The following is a 19126-nucleotide window of genomic DNA, read 5'->3' as shown; positions in this document are numbered from 1 at the left end:
GCAATAAAAGTACAGAAGTTGACTGGTACTACAGACGGCAACAAAGTATACAGGGCACAGCGAGTACCTGCTATGTGGATTCCAGAGACTTTTCTTTCCCTATTAGGGAGAGCTTACAGCAGTACATCCAGGATCAACTCCTCCAGTTGAGGAGTTCCTGTTTTGAATCTAGGTACCCTTCACATTAAAGAGGGTGGTTCTCACCCTGAGGGAGCAGATCAGAGTAAAGCCCCATTCACACGGCCCGAATGCCAGGCAACATGGGCGGTTGAATAAAAACTGTCCAACATTTGTGTATATGCCAGCCAGTCCAACTGAAGCTGGCTGTTTGGCGTGCATGCTGGAAAACCAGCAGCCGACCAGCCCCTGATCAGTGCTCTCAGCCAATGGCGGGGGGAGTCCCCCTGTCAGAACACAACAGCTCACTGGGGGGAGATCACTGTACTAACTTCGGATCGTTAGTATAGAGCAGTGATGGCAAACCTCGGCACAAAAGATGTTTTGGAACTACATTTCCCATGATGCTCAACTACACTGCAGAGTGCATGAGCATCATGGGAAATGTAGTTCCAACATCTAGGGGGGCCAGGGTTCGCCATCACTGGTATAGAGGCTCTGACAGTTTTTTTCCATTCAACCCAAAAACTCATAGTGTGTACGAGGCTTTAAAGTCCTCCATTACAGTTGGCTGCTATGTGCCTATCAGGGCCTATGTACCAGGCCTATGTACCTGGGACTAAGCAGCCAGACCAGTCCCTGCTTTGGGTTACACAAGAAACCAGGTCTACCTAGTTCTGACCTGTCTACCTGCATAAACTACTCTTAAGTACTACCGCATTATTACAGATGAGTGACAAGAGGTTGGGGAATCCTGCCTTATGATCGGAGATCAGAGAGTACCTAGTAAAGGCTCACTTCTTCCAACCACAGCCTTTCAAAAGACCCATTTCCAAGATCAATCTGTATGAGAAACTGTTTTATTTTTGACAAAAAAAATAACAGGCAAATTGTACACTACATTTCTAAACACAACAAGATTTAATACAAATAATCTGCACTCCCGATTTGCAGGGTCATAATGTTGGGATTTAACATGTATTGTGAATTTTAGCTTTATATATATCCTGTTCTGAAAGATAATGTTTGACAGCCAAAAGATACTAAAGCATGCTTAACAAAACACTGCTTAAAACAGTGTAGATAAGAGATACCTATAAAGCATAATATCAGTTTTCTTGTGATTGTATGAACTGCCCTCTAAATTGCCCTTAAACCCAGACAAATAATATCCATCAAATGCAAATTCTTTACTTAGCTGATCATCACTGCATTATGTCTGCATCCTGTCATACATATAGTATTTATTCAGTAGACGATCCTCTAATCCAACAGAATCCCATGCAGAAAAGGTCTCATGTATTACTGACACGCAGTTAAAGGAGTTGTAAAGTCAGGTTTTTTTTATCTTAATGCATTCTATGCATTAAGATAAAAAAAACCTTCTGTGTGTAGCAGCCTCTCCAGCAACCCCTAATACTCACCTGAACCTGATCTCTGTCCAGCGATGTCCAGGAGGCCCTCGGCCGTCCGGGACTCTCCCTCCTGATTGGCTAAGACACAGCAGCAACTTCATTGGCTCCCGCGGCTGTCAAAGTCAGTCAGCCAAATCGGGAGAGGGGGGGCGGGGCCGAACGGCAGCTCCGTGTCTGAATGGACAAACGGAGCTGCAGCTCGGCTCGGGTGCCCCCATAGCAAGCTGCTTGCTGTGGGGGCACCCGATAGGAGGGAGGAGCCAGGAGCTGCAAAGAGGAACCCGAGAAGAGGAGGATCCAGGTTGCTCTGTGCAAATCCACTGCAACAGAGCAGGTAAGAATAACATGTTTGTTGTTTTTAAAAAAAAATACAAGACTTTACAATCACTTTAAGTATGTTATTTTTATTACCTGAGCTTCTGTGTACTTAATAATCCTGTTAAATGATTTCCGATGTATAGTAAAGGCAAGGGAAATAGCTAAAAAAAAAAAAAAAAAGTGATCTGAATTAAAACCGGTTTAGTTTTGCATAAATAAAGCTAAATAATAAATAAAAGAACACCATGAATATTAAAAAAAATATGTATAATTATTACACAGTATAAGCACTTGCATTATATTTCCTCAATCCCTTGTGCAGGAGGACTGAAGTTACCAAGCCTTTTGATGGAGGAGGAATGCCCCCTAATAATCCAGTGTTACAGCATTCCACAGTGCCGGTAATCTAACAGTTGGAGCTTGCTGGTACTCCCTCACCATACAATCAGCGGAATAGCTGTCTGTTTTCTCTTTAGTCTCCAATACACTTTGTCCAGAGAGAATTACATTTGTAACTATGCTATATGTCCCATACTCATTCGAGTAATGGATCATATTCAATTTTAATTGAGTAATATAAATAATAGTATATACCATATGACATTTTTTACTGTGAGAAATCAATCATTTCAATTACAACAATCAGTTGTAGTTTAAACTCAATATTGGCCCCTTCTTTTTATTGCAACACTTTATCATAGCCCCCACCCCCCTTCTCTATGATAGTTTTAAACCTCTAAAATCTTTCAGTAATCTACCATGGAATCTTTTCAAATGATCTGGACCCTATAGCTGTTTAAGAACTATAATTAGTTTTTACAAGGTAAAGAATAAAGGGAAGCAGGGACTACTTAGAGTAAAAAAAAAAAAAAAAAAGGTAGAAGAGCTGGCATGTACATGCTTAATCACAACTAAGCTATGGTACACTTGATAAGAATTGACATATTTTGCTGTTGGACTCTAGGAGGCCTGAAATAGTGGGCCCCCAGCCTATGATGGTAGCAACGAAAGTAGAATAAAGGAAAGTAGAAAGTAGAAGGAAAATATATAATTGTTGAAGGTGCAATATTTGTCCTTTGTGGGTGATGCAATTGTCATTCGTCCATTGTCACTTGTCCATTTTGTAAAAAAAAAAAAAAAAAAAAGCAGTAATTTATAATTATGATCAATTAAATGCATTTAGGGTAAATGCCTTTAAAAAAAAAAAAAAAAAAAGGGTTGTTTAGTAAATGCCATGTCCATACAACAATTTCTGGTTGGGGAAATGGAATGCCCTCTCATGGTCTGAATTAGTAAAAAACTTTGGGAATACCTAAAAACGCCTTACCTACTTTATGGGAGGACGAACTGGAGAGTTTGCAGCTGTATGCTAGTGATCCATATGCCATCTTTGGATTAGGATATACGGTAGTGGAAATGTTTTTACAGAGAATAAGATTGCACATATTCTTGACCTGTTCCACTAGTACTTCCAATATCTAAATGTTGTGTCCAATATATAGGGATAATATATATGGTCACAATTCTGTGAAAGGCCCCCTATATCCTGATTTTCCTTTCTTCCTCTTTTATCAGGGGCACCTTTTAAACAACCACCTTGAATAAACTCCTGAAGAAGTTGACAGAAAGATCAACAAAATGATAGAACTGGAGCTCACTCTAACTCCATTGTGTGATGTCTGAAATGTGATTAAGTGATGGTGCCGAACACCCTCCTGTTCGGTTTGCACCAGAACATCTCAAACAGGGAAAAAGTTCTAGCGAACATGCAAACTCTATTAAAGTCTATGGGACACGAACATGAAAAATCAAAAGTCCTCATTTTAAAGGCTTATATGCAAGTTATTGCCAAAAATAGTGTATGGGTACCTGGGTACTGCCCTGGGGGACATGTATCAATGCAAAAAAAATGTTTTTAAAATTATTGTTTTTAAAGGAGAAGTGATTTTAATGATGCTTAAAGTGAAAATAAAAAAAAAAAAATTCCTTTAAATAATCGGGCCTGGGGGGGTCCCCTTAATGTACCTGTAAAGTGGTGCATTTGTAAAGTAGCGCCTTCAGGTCTGTCATGGATTTTAAGCGTAACCCCAGGCCAAAATTTAAAACAAAAATGGCATAGCATTCCCCCAGAATCCATACCAGACCCTTATCCGAGCATGCAGCCTGGCAGGTCAGTAAAGGGGGTGGGGCGAGCGAGCCATACCAGGCCACATGCCCTCAACATGAGGGGGGTGCTCTGGGGCAGGGGGGGCTCTGTCAAACAGGTGCAGGGCCTTGGGTGTTGGTGGTGCCTAAACACTGTACCCCTCACACGTTACTGTTGCTGGGCGCAGGAACGGGCACTGCTGTATAAAATTAGAAAACAAAACTTAAATTACATGCACCTGCCAAACAGGTACAGAAAAATTGGGCCTTGGGTGTTGGTGGTGCCCTAAACCAAAAACATTGTTGGAAGCTAGCATAATCAAGACTCAGAAATAGGATAGGCAGCATGGGCAGTCTTTAAAGGATCCCAGATCCCTAGCAAATTCAACCAGTTACATCAGCATCAGGGGCTTGATAGCTGCTGTTGATCCAGTACTGATTCATTTTGATAAATGTCAGTCGGTCAACGGAGTCTGTAGACAGGCGCACTCTTTTATTCGTCACAAAACTTCCAGCAGCACTGAATGTCCATTCTGTAAGCACACTGGGACCAGGACAGGCTAATAGCTCGATTGCATATTAAGCAAGTTCTAGCCAGTGGTCCATCCTCAAAACCCAGTAACCCAGTAGATGCTCAGTTGAAAAGATCTCCAAGTCTGCTCTTGCCCCTAGATAATCCTGCACCATATAATGCAGACACTGTCAATGGTTGCTTAAACCTAACAGCCATGGGCGCTGAGGACTAAAGGATTGTTTAAAGGCATCGGTCAGCCGGCCGCCTTCTTCACAGCTCCTCCTTTGACCGAACGAAGCCCCAGAAACATGTTGTCCAAATGGTAACCTCCCAGTGTCTGGAAAGGTGTTACACAAATTTTTCTTTAAGGCGTCCTCAAGATGTTTCATCCTCTGCTCCCTCTGCAAAGGCAGGATGAGCTCCGCAACTTTACTCTTGTAACGCTCATCAAGACAGGTTGCCAACCAGTAACTATCCCTCTCCTTGATACCACGAATCCTTGGGTCCTTCGCAGGGTTTGCAGAATCAGGGACTCCATGCAGTGTAAGTTTGAGGGGGCATGAGATTCTAAGTCCTCCTGGTCACTAAGGATGACATTGTCAGGAGCAACCTCTCCCTAGAAATGTACAACTCCTGGGGTTTCTGGGGAATGAAAACCATCCCTTGAAGACTGCTGTATGTTTTCCTCTATATCCATGCTGCCACAATCCTCCTCCTCCTCCTGTGTGCTTTGCGGCCCCGCAGGAAAGGTGTCTGCATAAAGGGGGTCTTGTGAAGAAAGGAAGTCCTCCTCTTCCCCTCGCTGTTCAGTCTCAAGTGCCCTGTCCATGATTCCACGAAGCGTGTGCTCCAGCAGGAAGACTAGAGGGATAGTGTCACTGATGCATGCATCGTCGCGGCTCACTATCCTTGTGGTCTCCTCAAATGGTGACAGGACAGTGCATGCATCCTTTATCAGCAGCCACTGGTGTGGTGAAAAGAAGCCAAGCTCCCCTTAGCCTGTCCTTGTGCCATACTCACACAGGTACTCATTGATGGCCCTCTGCTGCGTATGCAGCTGCTGCAGCATTGCCATTGTTGAATTCCACCTGGTAAGCATGTCACAAATGAGGCGGTTGGTGGGAAGGTTGAATTCCCATTGAATGTCAGCCAGCCGAGCACTGGTATTGTATGACCGCCAGAAATGGCCAAAGACTTTTCTGGCCTGCCTCAGAAGATCTTGTAAGCCCAGGTACATGTTCAAGAAATGCTGCACCAGCAAATTAAGAACATGTGCCAAGCATGGAACATGTGTCAAGTGTCCCTGTCGGAGGGCAGAGAGAAAGTTGGTGCCTTGGTCGCATACAACCATTTCTGGCTCAAGCTGCCATGGTGTCACCCACCTCTGAGCCTACCCCTGCAGAGCTGACAGAATCTTTGCCCCCTTGTGGCTCCTGTCCCATAGACAGACCAACTGAAGCACTGCATGGCATCTTAGCCACTTGAACGCTTAGGGAGCACTGCTGGTTCAGAGGACAATTCAGCAGAAGAGGCCATAGAGGAAGAAGAAGAGGAGGTGGAGCAGACAGATGTGGCAGAATCACCAATAGTTTTTGGGAGGCATGGGGTGGAACAAGCTCCAGCACTGAACCCTGTCCTGCTCCCTTCCCAGCTGCCAGCAGAGTTACCCAGTGTGCCATGAGGGAAATATAACGTCCCTGACCATGCCTGCTGGACCACGAGTCAGCAGTAATGTGAACCTTCCTGCTGACCGCTCTGTCCTACGAGGCCAAAATATTGCCTTCCACAAGATAGTACAGAGCTGGAGTGGCCTTACATGAAAAGAAATTTCTTTTTGGAACCTGCCACTGTGTCTACCAGATGAAAAGGCAGCAGTTGTGGTGCTAGCAATTTTGGCCAAGCTAGCATTTAGATGCTGAGCATGTGGATGGCTGGGACAGTATTTGTTTTTTTTTACGGTTAAGCAACTGGGGTAGCAAAATTTGCCTGCTGATCAAATCAACAGGTGGTGTACTGCTAGCAGATTGGGTGCAAGTACCTGTGGCACCCATTGCTATACCATTATCCCTCTCAGTGCAGGTTTTTGAGAAGACTGGAGGTATAGTAGGGGTAGAGATCCCAGATGAGGAGCAAGGAGAAGTCTGCATTTTTTTATGATGCGGGTCTTTCAGTTACTGTTGCCAGGTCGTCATATGTCATATGTCTTGTCAAGCATGTGGTGCCCAAGCGGCTGGTGTTCTGGCCACGCTTGATCCGATTCAGGCAGATTGCAAACAGCAACGCTGCGGTCTGCTGCACATGTGTTGAAAAAAGCCCACACCAATGAACTTTTGGAAGTCAGCAGGGAGTTAGCAGTGCCCTGCACCTGTGGAGCTCTGTGTTGTGATCCAATAGGGTGGCTGCCCTTAAGCCTGCCCCTGGAGGACATCCTGCCTCATTGGAGTTGTTCTCACAGGCACCCAAGTACAATCAGTGACCTCATCAACCCCCCCTCCTCGTTACTGGAGCAAACTTGGTGTTACGCTCAGCGCTCCGGGCCCCCTGCTGGCCTCAGAGCGCTCACAGCGTGTGTCCCCAGGCGGCGCTCCTGCGTCTCGGCGTGTGCGTTCCCGCTCTCCAGGGCGCGCACGCACCGGGACTCTTAGACCTAAAGGACCAGTGCACAGGTGATTGGTGCCTGGTCCAAACTGGTTATTAAGGGTTAAGGTTTGTGAGAGGAAGTGCTGACTTAATTAGGCTTCACCTGTGCACTGCTCATAAATACCTTCTCCTCCCACAGCTTCCTGCCGGATCTTTGTGCCTTGTGCCTCTGAGAAAGCGTTCCCTGCTGTGTTTGTTTGCTTTGCCTGTTGCTGAACCCGTTGCTACCGACGACTCACCTTTGAACCTCTGCCGCCTGCCCTGACCTCTGCTACGTCCGACTACGCTCTTGCCTACTCCCTGTGTACCACGCCATATCAGCTGCCAGAGAGATTGAGTTCTTACTAGGGGACACGACCTGGTAGTTACCGCCGCAGCAAATCCATCCCACCTTGCGGCGGGCTCTGGTGAAGACCAGTAACTGCTTAGAACCGGTCCTCTAGTACAACCCGCGCCATCGTCTCTCTGGTCCTGAGGATCCACTACCAGTCCTGCCGGTTCGTGACACTTGGCAGTATGCTGCAGCTGGGGGAACATGACTGCTAGTTTCTTGTCCGTCATTGTCACCCCCCTCTCTCTAGGCTCACGTTATACCCTTCCTCAACCTGGGAACCAACATCGGAGCTTTCAAATTGCTGTGCATCCTCCAGCATCATGTAACTGACACTATGATCAAATAATTCAGGTGACTCCTCAGTGCATGATGGTGGGGCTACGGAAGGAGTAGCTGTGGACAGGGAGCCTGTGTAATAGACTGCTTTGGCAGCTGCGGTGGAAGGCAAACTAGCATGAGCCTGGGTGACAGAGGATGAGGAGGATGAAGACGGCTTGGTTATCCACTCTACCAACTCTTCTGCATGTTGTGGCTAAATAACACGGCCAGCGCCAGAAAAAAAGGACAAGCGTGCCCCGCCTGCAGAGTACTCCCCATGTCCATGACCACCACTTTTCACTGTGGACACAGAGGCTGCTTGACCTCTTTTAGAGGCCTGTGAGTGTCTGCCTCTCCTTGTTGGCCTTTGGGACATGATGGGGATTTTTGGGGGGGGGGGGTTTTATAAGTTTATAACTTTTTATTATAGACTGTGGGATGGAAATATGGTGCTTGGGTGCAATACTTTTGTGCTTGGTGCACTATAAACCCTTTTATTATTGTTTTTTTATCTTTTTTGTGGGGGGGGGGGGGATTTTCATAACTTATAGAGTGCGGGAAGGGAATAAGGTGCTTGGATGCAATACTTTTGTGCTTGGTGCACTGCAAACCATTTTATTACAGTTTTTTTTTTTTTTAGTAAAGAAAAACGTAATAAAGCCAAAAAAAAGAAAACCCCTGCTGATACAGAAGGAATAGCACCTGCGGCGCAGTAGGGGGGACAGCAATTATACCCTAAATAAAATTAGTCCTGCTACACCACAAAAGAAAAAAGAAAACCCCTGCTGATACAGAAGGAATTTTACCTGCGATGCAGAAGGGGGACAGTAATTATTCACTAAATGTTATTAGTGCTGCTGTGCCATGAAAAATAAAAACACTGCTTACGCAGAAGGAATAGCACCTGTGATGCAGAAGCAGTAACAGCAATTATACCCTAAATATAAGTGCTGCTCTGCCAGGATAAAAAAAAACACACACACTGCTGATGCAGAAGGGGGAATAGCAATTATACCCTAAATAGAAGTGCTGCTGTGCCACAAAAAAAAAAAATACACATACACTGCTGATGCAGAAGAAATAGCACCTGCGACGCAGAAGGGGGTCAGCAATTATACCCTAAATCTTATTAGTGCTGCTGTGCCACGAAAAAAAAAAAACACTGCTGACAGAATGAATAGCACCTGCGACACAGGCGGGGGAGTACTAATATTGCAGCAACAGAACCTGATGCTGCAAAAAAAAAAAAAGAAAAAGGAAAGAAAAAAAATAAAATTAATGAAAAAAAACGGATCAGTGGGGTGACCCAGACGTGTTGCATACACCAACACTTCAGTGGCACCACTACACTGTGTTACACAAGAATCAGCACAGCACTACACTTCACTGACTGAAAGCACAATCCATTAACTACCCTACCTAATCTCCACTCCTAAGACACTACACAGGACTGCTGTGTAAGCAGCCTTATATAGTGTGGGGCATAGACTTAGCCCCATGAGCCATGATTGGCTAAAGGCACCCTGCCTTTGACCAATCATGGCTCTGACAGAACATTGTACTGTGATTGGCCACAGCATACAGGTCAGGTGCATGCTTTGGCCAATCACAAGCACTTAATGCACTGCAATCACCCAGTGCATTATGGGACGCTCGTCTGCAGGCAAACCTCCTGCTGAGCGCCCCGAGTGTTCGTGGACACGTGAACATCTGATGTTTGAGTCGAATAAACGTTCGACTCAAACATAAAGCCCATCAATAAATATGATTTTGTGGGAATAAGTCCCTTGTTGTGATAAGTTTAATTTGAGGCACATGTTGGGGGATGAACTAGAAGGTGGGATGTCATTGGACACTTTTTAAAGCATATTCCCACATTCGCAGTCAAATTTTAGAAACCCCACTATGTGTTTGTTGTACAGTGCATCTGAAAAGTATTCACAGTGCTTCACTTTTTCCACATTTTGTTATGTTACAGCTTTATTCCAAAATGTATTAAATTCATTATTTTTCTAAAAATCCTGCAAACAATACCCCACAATGACAACGTGAAAGAAGTTTGTTTGAAATCCTTTGCAAATTTAATTTAAGTATTCACAGCCTTTGCCATGACACTCAAAATTGAGCACAGGTAAATCCTGTTTCCACCGATCATCCTTGAGATGTTTCTATAACTTGATTGGAGTCCACCTGTGGTAAATTCAGTTGATTGGACATGATTTGGAAAGGCACACACCTTTCTATATAAGGTCCCACAGTTAACAGTGCATGTCAGAGCACAGACCAAGTAATGAAGTCCAAGGAATTGTCTGTAGACCCCCGAGACAGGATTGTATTGAGGCACAGATCTGGGGAGGGGTACAGAAAATATTCTACGTCATTAAGCACAGTGGCCTCCATCATCCATAAATGGAAGAATTTTAGAACCACCAGGACTCTTCCTAGAGCGGGCATAGCTAAACTGAGCAATCGGGGCAGAAGGGCCTTAGTCAGGGAGATGACCAAAAACCTGATGGTTACTCTACTCAAGCGTTTGTTTTTTTTTCTGTGGAGAGAAGAGAACCTTCCAGAAGAACAACCATCTCTGCAGCACTTCACCAATCAGGCCTGTATGGTAGAGTGGCTAGACAGAAGCCACTCCTCAGTTAAAGGCACATGGCAGCCCACCTGGAGTTTGTCAAAAGGCACCTGAAGGACTCTCAGACCATGTGAAACAAAATTATCTGGTCTGATAAAACAAAGATTGAACTCTTGGGCCTGAATGGCAAGTGTCATGACTGGAGGAAACCAGGCACTGCTCCTCACCTGACCAATAACATCCCTACAGTGAAGCATGGTGGTGGCAGCATCATGCTGTGGGGATCTTTTTCAGCGGCAGGAATTGGGAGACTAGTCGGGATCGAGGAAAAGATGAATGCAACAATGTGCAGAGACATCCTTGAGGAAAACCTGCTCCAGAGCGCTCTGGACCTCAGACTGGGGTTGAAGGTTCGTCTTCCAACAGGACAACGACCCTAAGCATACAGCCAAGATCACAAAGGAGTGGCTATGGGACAACTCTGTGAATGACCTTGGGGGGCCCAGCCAGAGCCCAGACTTGAACTGAATTGAACATCTCTGAAGAAATCTGAAAATGCTGTGCACCGACCCTCCCTATCCAACCTGATGGAGCTTGAGAGGTGCTGCAAAGAAGAATGGGAGAAACTGCCCAAAATAAGTATGCAAAGCTTATAGCAACATACTCAAAAAAGACTTGAGGCTGTAATTGGTGCCGAAGGTGCTTCAACAAAGTATTGAGCAATGGCTATGAATACTTATGTACATGGGATTTTTTTCATTTGTTTTTAATAAATTTGCAAAGATTTCAAACAAACTATTTCACATTGTCTTTATGGGGTATTGTTTGTAGAATTTTAAGGCAAAATTATTTTTTAAATGTTTGAGTGAGCCTATGCCAGGTTTATCCTCGTTAACCTACAATGCAAGATGCCCAACCTCTACCTTTGTTAGGAAAGGCAGTGTTCAAATCTAGCTGCAACTGAAGTATATAGGATTTTTCCATGCTGGAGGGTCCAGAATAGGGCATGTAAAAATGTAAGCTGCATTTTTAAATATATTTTAAAGTATGCTATGTGAATGGGGGCATGTAGCAAAAATAAAGTAGGTGCTGTCCCAATTTCGCTGAAAAAGTGAAAATACACTTTAACCACTTGCCGACTGCTCACTAGAGCACTACTGCGGCAAAGTGGCTCGATAACGTCTGGCGACGTAGTACTACGTCACCAGACATTCCCCTTTCTCGGCGGCGCACGCGCGCCACCGGAGGCTCGCTCCCGCTGTATTCAGTCACAGCGGGAGTCGGGCCAGGTCCCCCGATCGTCGGGCAATCGAGTGTGGAGATCCGCCCGCTTGTGTAAACACAAGCGGGCGGATCTCCTAAGTGACAGGCAGGGTCAGATTGCAGGGTTCAGCATAGCTGAACCCTCGCTCTGTCCTTGTGTCACATAGTCACCTCCCCCCACACACGTCAGTAAGCACCAGGCATACATTAACCCCTCCCTCTTCAATAAAATTAACCCCTTCCCTGCCAGTGTCATTTTTACAGTAACAGTGCATATATATAGTAATGTCACTGGTACCCCCAAAACTGTCAAAAATGTCAGTCAAGGGTCCGATCTGTCCGCCGCAATGTCGCAGTCCCGCAAAAAAAAATCGCAGATCGCCGCCATTACTCGTAAAAAAAAAACACCAAAAATTACAGAAATCTTTCCCTTAGTTAGTAAACGCAATAACTTTTGCGCAAACCAAACAAAATACGTTTATTGTGATTTTTTTTACCAAACATAGGTAGCAGAAAACAAATTGGCCAAAAATTTAAAAAAAATTTGATTTTTACATTCTTTTGGGGGGGAATTTTATATAAAAAAAATGTGAAAAATATTGTTATTTTTTCAGAATAAACACTCTTTTTGTGTTTATAGCGCAAAAAGTAAAAATCGCACAGGTGATCAAATACCACCAAAAGAAAGCTCTGTTTGTGGGAAAAAAAGGACGTAAATTTTGTTTGGGTCCGGTGACGCACGACCGCGCATTTGTCAGTTAAAGTCGCACAGTGCCGAATCGCAAAAAGTGGCCCAGACGTAAGACAGCAAAATCCTCCGGTGGTAAAGTGGTTAAATTGTATTTTTTTTTTTTTTATTTCATTTATGTGAAATTTGTGTAATAAAATGAATATTTTCTGAATTGAAATATAGTGGGTATAGAAAAAAAAATCACCCCCATTTAAAATAATCACATTTTGTTGCTTTGCAGCTTGAAATGAAGACAGACACATTTTTTGTTTTATTCATCTGTATTAACTAATGAAAGATTTAAACACCAACATGTCAGAAAAAAATGTAAAAAAATCAAAAACCGAATCACTGTGTTAAAAAAAGGATCACCCCTCTTATGTCGGTATTTTGTTGAACCACTTTTAGAGAGCAATAGAGAGATAGAGATTTTGGCTTCTAGCCTTGTGTAACACAGAGCAGGCTGCCCTAAGGACAATATCTAATGCCATAGAGGTCACTTTTCCAGAACAACGAGCACAGGTACAATCATTTTCAGAAATTATTCATGCATATTATATTTTTTTAAAAATCTCAACAGAAGGGCACCAAGTAACCCTTGTACAAGTAGTTATGTTTATTAGATTATCCCAAGACTTTGGAGAAACCTTATCACAAATAATTGTGTAAAGGCACAGAAAAATCTGGTATTTAAAATGCTTGGAACATGTTTCCTGTCCTTTATTAAATGTTGCAATTTTTGCAATATACCTCTAAACTTGCTAGGGAATTGAAACTCCAGAAAGTGTCAATTCCCTAGCACAGCCCTCTCTATCCTTGCAGGTCATAGCCCTTTTCTCTTCTTGTCCAGGTCATTTGACAACATTTGATCATATATGTTTACATGATTGTACATCCAGATGGACTACCTACAGCAAATATGCATCTCTTCTGGTAGGGGAAACACCTAATTCTCTCCCCTTTGTAGCAAAGTGGGAGAAAGTCCTGGGAAGGAAAGTGGATTAGGAGAGCTGGAGGCAAATCTATCAAACCACAGCCCACAGTGATAGAATCCACTCTATTATTAGTATTATAAAATGTCCAATGTGTGTGTTCCTGTTACTGTATACCCCAACCTAGCTGCTGTGCAAACATCAAAAATATATGAAAAATACAGAAATACTCAAGACAGTGTGATTCACAAATAAATAAATACATGAAGAAAAAAAAAATAAACACCAATAAATAAAAAAAAAAAAAACAAAACAACAAAAACAAATCACACTACAAATTGTGAACTAAATAAACTCAAATCCTATATAAATGTCCAGTGATAAATCAAATGCATAACTGTATCCACAAAGTACAAAGTCCATTAAGAGCATTATCATGTGAAATACCTTCATTACAGCACTGCTCGGCACTCAGCTGATCTGCTGCTCTCCCTCTCTTCTTCCACCTGTCAGCGGGGGATCCCAGCCCCTCCCCTCTGCAGTGCTCAGAGTGGGTCACGGAAGTGCCGAGCGGTGCTGTAACGAAGGTATTTCACACAATTCTAATATAATACTTGGCGCTTCCATGACCCGTTCTGAGCACTGCAGAGGGGAGGGGCTAATATCTCCCGCTGACAGCTGGGAGTAGAGAAGGAGATCAACTGAGCGCCGAACAGCGCTGTACTGAAGGTATTTGACACAGCTATAATACAGAAACACACATTGGATATTATACAAAACAGTAAGAGTGGATTCTAGGATCTTACAAACACTTTAAACTAGGTCTTATTTTCGGGGTAGGGCTTATAATGCAGCCCTCCCCGAAAATAACAGTATTTTCAGGGTAGGTCTTATTTTCGGGGAAACATGGTACCAATTGCTAAACCTAACACCACCAGATTATGTGAAATCACAAATTTTTGTTTACAGAGGAAAAAGATGTGCTAGCCAAGGTGTTGTGGTCTTCCTCCTCAACATTTGAGAACATAACATAAAAGGATGTGGTTTCTGATTATCAAGAAAATGGTTTCAAGGACTCAAACAAAGGTTTGAAAAGATTTGGCCTCCCTGGGTTGAACATTATCTCCCAAGGAACTTTGATCAGTCCTTGTTGGGATTGAGAAAAATGTACCCCTAGGGCAGTGATGGCGAACCTTGGCACTCCAGATGTTTTGGAACTACATTTCCCATAATGCTGAACTATACTGCAGAATACATGGGCATCATGGGAAATGTAGTTCCAAAACATCTGGGGTGCCAAGGTTCGCCATCACCGCCCTAGGGCAAACATGTCTTGTTCCAAATGTCAATATGGATCTACCCCCATACCCCCCCTTACTGACCCTCACCCTTTTTATCCTACTCCAGACCCTCTCTAACCAATTTTTTTTCTCTCTCTCCTTTTATTCTCCTTTCTCATTCCTCTCTTTTTGGTTATCTCCTTGAATAATTATTTCTGTTATATCACCATATGCTGCTCCTTTCCCACAATTTTTGATTCACAGATGCAGGGCTGCTGTTAGAAATCGTGGGGGCCCCGTACAGACTACCTGGCAGGGCCCCCCCAAGAAAATATTAAAGATATATTTAGCTAAAATTACAACAAAATCACTATTACCAGACATAAATATAAAATAACTCGCATAATTCCTGCTAAATCTAAAAAAAAAACTATGTTAAATAAAAAAGAAGATGAGATGAGAAAAATATACAGGCTGGGCAGTTGGAGTTCAGTGATCAGAGAGACAGAGAGAGAGAAACAAAGTTACAATTTACAAATAAACTCCTGAGCAGAGATAAGTGCTGGGAGGGGGGGCACACAAGGGAGGGGGATTAGTGAGGGACAACTGTCTCTTTCTCAACAGATAAAAGCTGATAGCAGGGAGAGGGACAGATCAGATTCAGGTGCTGGAGGAAGATTTCTGTATTTGTTGTCCATCACTAATCCCCCTCTCTGTGTGGGCCCCCCTGTGTGCTCGGGCCCCCTACAAGAGGGCTGGTGGTCCCCCCCCCCACTATCAGTGACCCTGCACAGATGCAATTAAAAAAAAAAAAAAACACTGTTGGGGATGCCGGATAAGATAAATACAACCTCATTTTCAGTAAAAGAACCTGCAGCTTTATAAAAAAAATTCAGCAACGGCAGTACCTGTATGCTTACAGGTTCTCTTTAATGGGAAACTTTAAAAAATGTAATCATTTTCAGTTATTGCAAAACTTACTTGAAATGAAAATGTATATATGAACTTTACATTGACCAAGACTCTTGTTTCATATTTGGTTTACAGATGTGCAATCCTTAAGTAGTGGCTGTATAGCCTGGTACACACTTAGTTTTCCTTTCGTTCGCTCCTCAGATCGCCCCCACCCCCCGACAGAACACACTAGTCAGGCTGCATTCACATGTCAGCTTATAATCGCGGGCGGAACCGCCGCGGTTCCGCCCGCGATTCGGAGATTTATTGCAAATCGCGGGACGCCTAGCGTTGCCCGTTGATTTGCAATAGCCCCCCAAACGCCGAGCGATGTTGCCGCGATTTACGCCCGCCGAATCGCGGCAACATCGCGCAAACAAAATCGCGGGACGCAATACGCTCCAAAAAAGTACAAGAGCTTCTTTGGAGCGTATTGCGTCCCGCGATTTTGTTTGCGCGATGTTGCCGCGATTCAGCGGGCATAAATCGCGGCAACATCGCTCGGCGTTTGGGGGGCTATTGCAAATCAACGGGCAACGCTAGGCGTCACGCGATTTGCAATAAATCTCCGAATCGCGGGCGGAACCGCGGCGGTTCTGCCCGCGATTATAAGCTGACATGTGAATGCAGCCTCAGTGTTTTCAGCCACTGGGATCGCTGAATGGATATCGTTGGGTTGCTGGTTTTCCTGCATGCCCATTCGACAGAAGCAGGGCATTCAGTCTGCTTCTGTCAGACAGGCTGATGTACATACTGGATAAATGTCGGCCAGTTTCTGTTGAACAGGCTGATTTTGGCAAATATGTCAGACACCACAAACAGCATTCTTGCTGACTGATATTTAAGTTGTAGATATACAGTGCCACCTAAAGACTTTTGAATGAAGGTATAGTGACAGAGCTCCTTATTGCATTTATTTATTTATTGAGATAGAAATAAGGAAGGTGTGCTATGCTATTAAAGTGTATGTAATCCCTAAAAATGAACCTGCCTTATTTGCTCCCTTTTAGTCTGTTAAATATACAATTGAAAGAGTTTTGTAATATCTGTTTATCCTGCCATCATTTCACTGAATTAACCTTCTCTACTCTCTGCCTCTGCTGCAATGTTTTAGAGAGAGATATTCTGTAGTCCCGTCCTAGTGTGACATCACTGCTCCTCCAAAAATATAGTACAGTAAGTATTATCACCCTAGGGCATTAGGAGTGTTACTGGCAGAATCTTATGATGAAAAAAAGGGAAAAAAAATAAAAATGCAAAATGAATGCAGCTGTCATATGTAAGGTTTGGTAAATTGCAATATATTTCATTTTTGTTCTTGTGTTAAGCTCTACTTTAAGGTGCTCACTCATATATAAAATGATAGTCTCCCAGTGTGGGAGACACCTGACAGACTAGAAAAACTTGTCTGATCACACATTATTTCTAATAAGTGTAGCACCCTCCTAGGTAGGTGCTAGAGAGTACATGATTTTTGGGTTTCCCTGCTTAACAGGGGGACGTCAGGAAAAGTTAAGTACTCTCTGCTTACCAGGGAATATCCCCTATCCTAGGCAGACCCCTGGGCAGTGATCCATTGATAGGGTCTGCTCAGTGTGATCAGATGCTGCTCATGTTGTCTGCCTGTTTCACACTGGTCCAAGAGGAGGGGGCATATTGGACAGTGGAAGGAAACCTGAGAAATGGGAGTATGGGTGTAGATACAGCCCTGGGAGCATGGGTGTAGATACAGCCCTGGGAGCATGGGTATAGATACAGCCCTGGCCATTGGCAGAGGAAGGAGCCTCAAGGCATGCTGGGTGACTGTATTTATACCAAGAGAGCATGTGTGCACGGGTTCTCCTGCTGGAGAGAGGGGTCCTGGAAGAGGGGGGGGGGTCGCTGCCCCACCTCTGTACAGGCTGCCATGCGGCCTCAGAGAGTCGACCTAAGGGCCAGAGTCGCAGAAGCTGCAACCCAGATGTCCTGCAAAGCTGACTGGGAGGGAGATACACCTAGAAGGATCTGTTCCTGGTTGCTGTGAGTACAGACCTAGGTCTAGGGGCCTGTTTGGTGAGGGCCATTCCTTCAAGCTAGTAAAGTCAGTGGACAGGTGCCAGCTAAAGGGGATACTGCTTAGTGTCCCGAATAATCAGAGTTTATTGAGTCTGCTTCCAGAGCAAGCAAAGGACTTATTCTTCCATACAAATGCTGTACAGTTCAGCAGAGGGTCTGCTATTCAGTTCAACCAAGTGAGGCCAAGTGAGAGTTGTCCTGATCTGTGCATAGTTAAAGTTGGAATATCACAATAATCCCTTCTCCTAGCAAGTTCTACCAATAAATACAAAAAACAAATCCCCTAGACTGGTCATTGGATAACGAGCAAATGGGTGTGTACCTGGTCGAGTGAAAATACCCAAGCAACTGGCTGCAGGATAATCAGAGGGAGACCCAAGGAAATCTATATTCAGCAACCCCTATAAGGGAAGTGCTACAAAAGCATTATTTGACTGTTCTGCTTTAGGAGAAGTGGTGTAGCTAAGGCCATATTTCATCTGAGCTAGGGCATTCTGAGTTGCGGTTCTTTACCCACCACTTTCATGTTATCATTCTCAATCCAATTATCCAACTGCAGCTAACATGCCTACACAATTACATGCTATACCTAGAACACTCAATGGAAACAAGATATACCTGTGCTCAGATCCCAATAGCTTGTACATGCATATAATCTACCTGGTGCTGAAGGGGTGTGACCACAGTAACATTAAAAATACAGGATGAACCCTCTTGCTCACTGTTATATACCCTTTGAAACAAACTTTGCAATAAAAGCTATACAAGCTATTGGGATCTAAGCACAGGTCTTGTTTTCATTGTATTGCAGGTCAGTATTGTAATGTATTTGTATTGCAGGTAAGACCTAAACCATGTAGCTCCCCCCACATTTTGTGTCTGCGTGCCCCATGTTGGCATTGTGTCCACAGTAGGATTTGGAGTAGCAAAGTGTAGGACTGGCTAAAGAGGAATTACTTTGATGCATTTGGCCAGCATAAACATGTGATGCTGTATGTGTAAACTAAATATTCCTATTTTTTATTGCACAGTTTGCTTGAAAGGGTATAACAGTGTGCAGAGGGTTCATCCAGTATTTTCAGTGTTAATGTGGTCACAGCCCTTTAGCACCTGGTAGATTATATGCATGTGCAAGCTATTGGGATCTGAGCACAGGTATATCTTTCCATTGTATTTTCAGATCAGTATTGGAAGTGTATGAGGGAAAATATAGACTTTATAGGCACATATATGAAAAAAATATCAAAATTTATTAATACAAAAAAGACATACAGTTTTTAAAAAATCATGAATCATAAACCCTAATAATAACTATGGTCATATAACCAAATCCCCTAAGGAGATAATGATAAATACCAAACACCCTTCAGGGGATATCGGCATGGCCGTGGTGCTGGATAGTCAGATCAGGTGTTAGCTTAACATGTTTTGCGATGCCGCTTCTTCAGGAGCATATCTCACCACTAATTTACTCTTATAGATCAGTGGCTAGACCTAAACCACATAGCTCTCCCCCATGTTGCGTCTGCGTAC

General features: G+C 43.7%; 1 protein-coding gene across 1 annotated transcript in view; it reads right to left on the bottom strand.

The window, feature by feature from the left end:
- The window catches only part of SLC35D2 (solute carrier family 35 member D2), a 171661-nt gene that overhangs the window by 139129 nt on the left and 13406 nt on the right, over positions 1–19126 (bottom strand). The window contains exon 4 of the mRNA XM_082259648.1: positions 1944–2011. Within this exon, the coding sequence (XP_082115774.1) occupies positions 1944–2011 (68 nt within the window). The remainder of the gene's footprint in view (positions 1–1943; positions 2012–19126) is intronic.

The sequence above is a fragment of the Pelophylax lessonae genome (assembly GCF_965119305.1).
Source record: "Pelophylax lessonae genome assembly, chromosome: 1".
In the NCBI taxonomy this organism is placed as follows: Eukaryota; Metazoa; Chordata; class Amphibia; order Anura; family Ranidae; genus Pelophylax; species Pelophylax lessonae.
Note: the sequence above shows the minus strand (reverse complement) of the source record. Positions and strands in the feature narration are given on the sequence as shown.